At 49.2% G+C, this 9,206-nt stretch overlaps 1 protein-coding gene across 1 annotated transcript; it reads right to left on the reverse strand.

Moving 5' to 3' along the window:
* Window positions 1-443: 443 nt before the first annotated feature.
* Window positions 444-5,271, reverse strand: LOC101179349 (olfactory receptor 6B2). Its single transcript, XM_012499428.2, is given in 3 exon segments — window positions 444-763; window positions 766-1,129; window positions 5,173-5,271. Coding segments are annotated over 3 exon segments (783 nt in total).
* Between the last annotated feature and the right edge of the window lie 3,935 nt (window positions 5,272-9,206).

The following is a 9,206-nucleotide window of genomic DNA, read 5'->3' on the forward strand; positions in this document are numbered from 1 at the left end:
ATGAATATTGGATAGCAATGAGAATGCATGAATTATTGTTACATGCAAAAACATCAAGGATTCACTCAAGCAGCACGGTGAATGAAAGAAGCGGAACGTAACAAGGTACATACTTTCTGCATAAGCCCCTCAAAAACACCAATGCTAGCATCTGGTTTTGGAAGTCAGGATAGTGCTTTTTGTGGAGAAGGGATAATGACTGGGAGAGGGCGTGAAGGCAGCTTCTAGTTCTTGATCTGGGAGCTGGTTCCATGAGCACGGTCCTTTTGTGAAAACATGCAGACGAAGGCTTCTTACTTGTGCACAGTTGTGTAGGTTTGTTAAATTTCACTTAGTTCTGTAGGTTTGTTAAATTTAACTTAAAAATTAATTTAAAGAGCACAAAGTGCCATATACAATGTTGTTTCGTGACTACAGATTTTACTCTAGGACATTTAGTTGTCTTAGTGTGAAGTTTGACCCAAGCCCAAGGCCTTTTTCAAGGCGTCCTTAAATTCCTTGTTCCTAAGGCAGTAGATCAAAGGGTTAATTATTGGTGTGACAACAGTGTACATGGCAGAGATGAGCTTGTTGGAGCTCTGGGAATCAATGGCCTGGGGCCGGACATACATGAAAATCATAGCCATGTAGAAGACGGTGACCACGGTGAGGTGAGAGGTGCAGGTGGAGAAGGTTCTCCAGCGGCCGGTGGCCGAGGGGATGCGCAGGACAGCCAGGGTGATGTGCCCATATGACAGCACGGTGGCCAGGAGCGGAAACACAGGGTGATGAAGGCCAGGATGAAATCCACCAGCTCTGCAGTGGAGAAGTCCGTGCAGGCCAGCTTGAGGATGGGGGAAATGTCACAGAAGAAGTGGTTCAAGACTTTGGAGCCGCAGAACGTGACGCTGATCATGGAGATGGTGAAGCCGCTCACAGAGGAGAAGCCCACCAGCTGGAGGCACAGCCCCGGGGTCAAGAGGACGTGGTAGCGCAGCGGGTGGCAGATGGCCACGTAGCGGTCGTAGGCCATGGAGGCCAGAAGCACATGCTCGGTGCACACCAGGGAGCTGAAGAAGTAGAGCCGCGTCATGCACCCAACGAAAGAGATGCGTTTCCGCAATGTAATAAGAAAAAAAGTGTGTTTTGCCTCATTTTCAGATGAGATAATCAAAAGGCTATGTTATATTCCTGGAGTTTATTGTTAGAGTAATATGAGTCCTTAAAAATTTTAATAGTAAATCATGGTTTTTAAAAGGGTATAGATCCTATAAATCTTGAAAGAACAAAAAATATAGAAATAAAGGAAATCATAAGAAAGCACCCAAAACTAACTACAACAATGACTGGAGTAAAAAAAAAAAAAATCAGTTGTGACAATAAATGTATGTAGGATAAACTCACCTGGTAAAAGGAAAAAACGCCCAAGTCATAGCAGAAGAATCTATTGTATTAGGTTGGTGCAAAAGTAATTGCGGTTATATCCCAAGATGCACAAAGAAAAACTTCAACTCAGGTTGAAATGACAACCATAGGCTCAGATGTATGATCAAACAAAAGGAAAGCATGATTGCAGAATTAGCATTTGATCAAGTAAAATTTCAGACCCCAATGGTCTGTTTTACTTATAAACCTTTTAGTGAATAATATATCCTCAACACAGAGTCAGCAAAAACCTGACTTTAGTATCAGAAGAAACAGACAGGGGCCGGGTGCAGTGGCTCACGCCTGTAATCCCAGCCCTTTGGGAGGCCGAGGCAGGCAGATCACCTGAGGTCAGGAGTTCGAGACTAGCCTGGCCAATGTGGTGAAATCCGTCTCTACTAAAAATACAAAACTTAGCCTGGCATCATGGTGGGCACCTGTAATCCCAGCTACTCCAGAAGCTGAGGTACAAGAATCACTTGAACCCAGGAGACAGAGGTTGCAGTGGGCAGAGGTGGCACCACTGCACTCTAGCCTGGGTGACAGAGTAAGACTCCGTCTCAGAGAGACAAAAGAAAAAAGAAAAAAAAAGAAATAGACAGAAATAAAGTAGCAGCAGCAGACTCTAGTACAAGCCTCTCACTACTTGACAGATCTCAAAGGTAAAAACAAATCAGAATGCCAAGTATTAGAATTAGAATAGTATAACTTTGAAATGTTGATATGAGGGAGAATAAACTCACAACCCTGAGAAAATATACACCTTTGTTTAGAAAATGTGGAGAAATAATCTGCAATGGCATCAAAAAATGTTCACTCTATCTCCAAAGCAGAATCACAGATAACACATTTCCCTAAAAACGATGGCATAAAAATCATTTTTTATGAATTAGAAAAAATAATAGAATTGATCGATAGCAGCAAAAACTTGTTCTGAAGTAGGTTTAGAGTTGAGGACAGTAAAATAGATGAAACTCTAGCTAGTTTAATGAACAGGAAAATATGAGCATACAGTGCAATTTCAGAGACTAAAAAAAGAGTAAACTGCTGATGGAGACCCACCAAATGACAGGGGAAGGGTTGGTGCTATTTACTAAGCACCTAATATGTGTTCCATTCAGTGGTCCTCTTACAGCTTCAGTTTACAGATGACAAGAAAGACTGGGAGCTTAGAAGATTATGAAAAGCGATCATATAAGAGTGAATGTTAAAGTCAAGAAAAAGGTCTGTTTTCTGAGAAAACTGAGTGAAGTGAAGACAGAAAGCTCAACAGCATCATGATGTTAAAATTGCTTCAAAGAAAACCGACAGGCCCAGATACTTCACCTGTGCCCAGCTTCTAGCTATGCCAGGAGCAGATCTTTCCTACTTTCGGTAAACCCTTACAGAGCGTGGGAAAGTCCCGATTCATTTTACAAAACAGCAAATTCCTGACACAAAAGTCTGATGAAGATTGCAGGGAAGAAAAACTATGTATCAATGATTTTTTTTAACTGTACTTAAAAAACTCAAATAAAATGTCAGCAGTCAGGACCCAGCAGCACTTTGAAAGAGCTCACGTCGCACTAGCATGATTATTTCAGTGGTGCAAAGAGACTTCGAGGTTAGCAAATCTGCTGAAACGATCACATTTCAAGTCTAGCTGATGCTAAAAGGCTTTGATTAAAAACTCTCCCCAAACTTTCATGCGTTTGTCATCCCCAAAGAAGTGATTTTTCCTAATATGATAAATAATACTATCCTCAACCAACAGCCTACAGCATCCCCACAGCTAAATACCAGGATCATTCCTGCTCTGCCAAGGTCAGGATTAAGACAGGGCTCTTTGTTGTAACTACTGCTACGTAACAATGTGCCATTGTACTAGCTACCACAGAACAGAATAAAGAAGTAGACAAAATTATCATTATTTCCAGATGGCAGGATTTTTAACCTGAAAAATCTGCTATGCTATTATAATTAAGGGATTTCAAAATGAATATTAAAAATGTAGTCTTCCTATATACCAACGATTACTAATTAGAATATTCTTAGGTTAAAAAAAGTATATTGGCTGGGCACGGTGGCTCACTCCTATAATCCCAGCACTTTGGGAGGCCGAGGTGGGCGGATCGAGAGGTCAGGAGATCGAGACCATCCTGGCTAACACGGTGAAACCTCGTCTCTACTAAAAATACAAAAAATTAGCCGGGCGTGGTGGCGGGTGCCTGTGGTCCCACCTACTCGGGAGGCTGAGGCAGGAGAATGGCGTAAACCCGGGAGGTGGAGTTGCAGTGAGCCGAGATCGCGCCACTGCACTCCAGCCTGGGCGACAGAGCGAGACTCCGTCTCAAAAAAAAAAAAAAAAAAAAGATGTCAATATCTCCAAATTAATTTTGAAATTTAACTCAATTCTGTTTGAAATCTCACCAAATTTTATTTTTCTTGAAACAGGATGAAATAATTCTTGAAATCATCTGGAAATATAAACAGATGAGAATAGCTAAAATAATTCAGAAAGAAGAAAAGAGAAGCAGGTTAATGAAGAGGCGTTTCTATTTTGGATAGAAAAACTACAATAAAAATAAAATAATAATTTAATAAAATAAATATTAAAGATAACGAGCACCACCATAAAGTCAATGGAACAGCATAGAGACAGTATAGAAAGCCCTTCGTCAGAGCTGAGGATTTCTGTGACACTGTTGGCAAGGAAAGCCTGGATTGTGTTAAACGTGATGTCAAGATAGTTCATTAAACCCATGCTAAAAACCAACCGAGTCTGAAAAAAAAAAAAAAAAAACCAACCGGGTCTGTTCTTCATATGTTACATCAGAAAGTGCATTTCAGATGGACAGAGCCTGCGATGCCCGGCTGGAAGCCTGTGGGCCCGACACGCATAGCCTGCTCATTGATTTCCTTTCAGCACTGATTTTTAAAGAATAATCCAATTAAAGATTATTTGTGACTTGTTTTTTTTTTTTTTTTTTGAGACAGAGTCTCACTCTCTGTTGCCCAGGCTGGAGTGCAGTGGCATGATCTCGGCTCACTGCAACCTCCGCCTGCCGGGTTCAAGCGATTCTCCCACCTCAGCCTCCCGTGTAGCTGGGATTACAGGCGCCCAGCTCATTTTTGTATTTGTTTTAGTAGAGTCGGGATTTCGCCATGTTGGTCAGGCTGGTCTCGAACTCCTGACCTCGCGATCCGCCCACCTCGGCCTCCCAAAGTGCTGGGATTACAGGCATGAGCCACCATTTCTTAAGCATAAATAGGGAGACGGATTTTATGGTGGGGCAGAGCGAGAATTCCAGTGGCTTCTGAGCACCTCTCAAGCCTGTTCCTCACATGCCTGTACATTGGGTATATTGGGATGTCGTTTATCCTGCACGTTTCAGAAGGACAATTCTCTAAAACTTTCACTGTGACCTTTGTTTTTGAAAATCAGAACATTTCACACAGAGGCACTGACATCTGGCTTCTTTTTAAAAGTTGGAAGATCTGAGGCAACACCATTCATGGTCCTGCACTCACAATGCACCCTGTGGACAGTGCAAGAGGCACCCTGCTTCCAGCATGGCCCCTCTCTCTGGGAGTGCCTGCCCCATCTGCCCACTGGTTACCTGATTGCAGCTGTGGAGCAGGGTGTCAGGCAGGCAATGATGTGTCTCTGCTCCTACTCAGATACATCTGGGTCCCCATGTCCCCTGTCTTCTTGGGGTGCACATTCCCACGAATGCCTCTGATGAGCCCCTCTTCCTCCCATACATAAAGACTCACTGGCAGTCATACTCCCTCCTCCCACTGCCATGCGGCTTCTGTCGCCGCGTACCTCGGGGACTGGCTGTCCCCAGATGCCAGTGACATTTTGCTCATTTCTGGGCCCCACATTTTGGCTCTTGTTCTGCTCCCCTTTCCTTCAGTGTCTGGCGCTATGGCCCCAGCCTTCCATCCCCACCGTCCACACTCAGAGCAACGTACCCACCCCTGCGGTTCCCGTGGTCACTTTCAGCTGACGACCCCTAGGCCGCCCCGATCCCTCTGCAGAACCAACTCCTGTGTCCAGCCAATGACTCGAGACCTCCCCTGGCCGTGGAGCCCCTGCCCGCTATGCTCTTCCTCTCAGGGAGTGGTGCAGCCGTCCACTCCCCCCAGATGCCCCACTGAGCTCCAGTGTGGACTCTTCCCCTCTCCTCCCTCCACACCTGAGCAAGCGCTGAGTCCTTCTGCCCCACATCTTAAATGCGTCCAGAATCAGGTCTGCTGTCTCCACGCCCGTGGGCTGCCATCCACCCTGTCCTTGTTCAGGTTCCGTCCCTCCCAGGCTGGATTATTGTCACCGCTCTCTCCCTGGTCTTCCTCCAGTCTCTCCTGACTCTGTCTGATCCATCATCCAAGTGGCAGGGAATGACAGGCAGACCTCTCTCCTAGCCACGTCCATCACATGTTCTTAGCATAAGCCGCTTGCTCCTGGGTCAGCCTCTCTGTGGCCTCGCTGCCTCTCTTGCTCCTGCCCCTCCTGGAATCCCGGGCTGCTGCAGGAGGCACCTCTTCAGTGCCGTGAGAGCACCGTGCTGATTCGGTTCCCACTGCTGCCCTGCCAGTTGCCCTTCAGGACTTGCCTCAGATGTCGCTTCCTCCTGACGGGCTCACCTGGGCTCCCGATGCTATTGTTAGATGCTCCCAGAGATGAGGAATTTCAGGATGCCTCCAGGCTTCTGCTTTCATTAGGGTTTCCCTGCAGAGGGGGAAAGTGCACTTGCGGAGAGAGAGGAAGATGAGCGGCTTAGTTTGGGGCATGCTGGGCTTGCAGCGCCTATGGGACACCCTGTAGAGAGCTCCAGGAGTACCCCTGACATCCAGAACGCCCACCAGAGACTGAGGTCAGATGTCAAGTTGTGTGGGGGGGTCTGTCCAAGGTTTATTAAGTGTCTAATATGTGCCAGTCATTGTTTCAGGCAATTGAGATAAATCAGGAGAAAAAAAAAAAAAACAGTCCAAACTCTTGCCTGCATGAAATGTAAATTCTAGTGAAGCCAGGAAAGAAGTCAGAAACATAAATAATACCCGTGACATGTAAGGAAATTATTTAGAGTGTGAGAGGTGGTGAGCAGATGGGAAGAGAAGGGCAGGGTGGGCATGACTGGGCAGCCGGGGGATGGGGGAACATGCCAGAGAGAAGGTGACACCAGGACAGAGTCTGAAAGAAGACGTGAGTTAGCCTGTGGCTGTCAGTCGGACACACCTAGGTGGAGAGAAGAGGAGATGCAAAGGCCGCAGGCTGGGGAGTGCAACAAGGGGGTCAGGGGGCTGGGGCAAGGCTGGCTGCAGCAGAGTGATAGGGAGTGGCAGGAGACCGTGTCAACCAAGAGCAGGAGGAGCCCACTCACAGCCTCCTGGCCATGGTAAGGACGGTGGCTTTCACTCTGACCGCAGTGGCATGGCACCACCCACACTGTAGATGGCTGACTCTGACCACTGCATTGAGATCAGGCTGGAGGGGGTCAGGTGAGGAGGGAGAGCCCGTGCAGAGACCCTGAGGTCGTCAGGACAAGAGGCTGCAGGAGCGCAGGCCAGGGCAGGAGGCGTGGGAAGAGCAAACCTGTCCGGTGTGTGCTGAAGGCAGCCTCAACGAGGCTTCCTGGCTGGGTCCCTGAGAATCAAAAGTGACACCAGGAAGTCAATCTGTGCTGACTACGGGGATTTGGATGAGATTGACCAAGGAAAGTGTGAAGACTTAGAGAGCAAGAATAAAGTTTGGGAAGCCTCCCCCTCTAGAAGCAGGAAGAGGAGGAGGAAGAGGGGCTGGTGAAGGTGGTGGGAGACGTGGGGAGACACTCAGGGACGTGTGGCCCAAGCCAGGACACAGGGGCTCCTCCAACAGGAGGGAGCCTGATTGGCTGGTAGGAGGCCATTGGTAACCGCAGAGGAAAAACGTATCAGGGAGGGTTTGGGAGCAGAAGCTCAATGTTAATCGGGCAGGCAGGATTGGAAAGGAAGTGGCGCAGAGCTAGCAAGAACAGACGCCTCTCAGCAGGAAGGAAAACAATGATACAATTTGATGCACTTTCGCAATTTACCATTTCCCAAAACATTTCATCCTTGTACTTCTGGTATCTTGAAATGTAAGTAGGTATTTTACTTGAAAGCTTTTCTGAACCCAGTTCTGTGGAGTTAATATCACAATGGAAAGTATAAACAGCAAACAAGAGTCCTCCAGAATGTGTTTTTGGGGAAGATCTGTCTCCAGGGATGATGCCTGGAACACATGCTTCTGAACTGCAGTGGAGACGAGCATGCTGGCGCTGGCTGGAGGGGATGCGGCCACAAGGTCTGGGGGGTGGAGGGTCTTAGAAACCTACATCTTCCTGCCCATGCCTTGTCACGCCTGTCCCCAGAATCACCAAGATGGCGAAGTCTGGCCCAGGCCCAATGTGAGGGGATGAGGGGAGCCCCCCCAGTTGCTAGTTGTTGATGGAGTTTGGGGTGGGTCTGGGAATGGACACAGGTTTGAGTTTGGGGCCTCGTGTGATGGTTCGGGGCCGTCACTCCCTGTGGGAGTCGGACAGGGGGACTGGTCAGGTCCGTGGCTGGATCAGGGTCAGGGGAACCGTCCTGTTTCCGAACAGACGCCTCCCTGGCACCCTTGATCCACTTGGCTGGAGCGTCATGTTTGCGGGAAGCGATGCTCAGGGCTTTTTGAGTCTGTTTGCCCTTCTCGCAGCCCTCAAACCTCCCACTTGCGAGGAAAACCTCCTGTTATTTTCAGCCTCATCAAAGATGGGATAAGAGGAAGTTCGAATGAGGGAGGCAAAAGAGGAGACAGGAAGACAGAGAGGAGGAGGTGGAACAGGCAAGGGGCAGCCCTCCCCCTGAGTTCTGGTCCCTCCGCGTCTCTAGGGCACAGGCACAGGTGGTGGTTCTGGCAGCAGCTCCAGCCCACCACCTCCTGCACCTGCCCCCCAGCACAGCCCTGCCTGCTCAGGCCCTGCAGTCAGCGGGGAGCCGGTCACTGGCATGAGACCCAGGGAACGTGGCCTTTCAGAAATGTGCCTGCCAGCATCCTTTCAGCAGGCTGCAGCAGGAGAAGGGAGAGGCGGTGTGTGGTGGACAGGCAGGGAGGGGAAGAGGGCAGAGCAGGTGCCACCCACATGCCACACTTGGCACAGATGTGCAGTGAGCAGACCTGCAGTGGCTTCTCCCATCTTTCTACATTGGGGGTCAGGCAGGCAAACCGGGGGGGTGGGCACATGGGAATGGGAATTGTGCCTGTGCCCCTGGGTGAAGATTTCAGGCTGCAGAGGGAGAGGAAGCTGGGGTGGGAGGCGGGGCCCTGCGAGGGGGAGTCCCACGTTGTGCAGTCACGTCCCAGGCCAGTCGTGGGGCAGGGATCTCAACCCCGACCACTGCCCTTGAGGGACAAGATCCTGGGGCTGCCCCCAGACTCAGTCACTTCACTGGCAGAAGAAACCTACCCTGGAGAGCTGCGGGAGCCATGGTGGCTGTCCTCAGCCTGGTGCAGCCCAGCGCTTCCCTCTGTCCTGCCCACTGGCACCTCTGACCCATCGGCCTTTGATGCAGCCCGGCCAGTCCTGAGAGCTGGTTTGTAGGTGGCACCAGGGAAGAAGGGGCTGTGTCTTCCTTCCCCGTTGTGTACAAATGTGGGGACTCCAGGGTCCAATTATCCTGCCATGGAGATGTCACTGGCCCACACTGCCAATTAGCCTGGAATCTCATGTGTGGGGTGGTGCCTGGCTGAGGAGCGACCCCAAACCTGGATGGTAAGAAACTCACCCCATTTACTGCTGACCATCCCTGGTGCCCTG

This window comes from Nomascus leucogenys, chromosome 22a (assembly GCF_006542625.1).
Source record: "Nomascus leucogenys isolate Asia chromosome 22a, Asia_NLE_v1, whole genome shotgun sequence".
NCBI lineage: Eukaryota > Metazoa > Chordata > Mammalia > Primates > Hylobatidae > Nomascus > Nomascus leucogenys.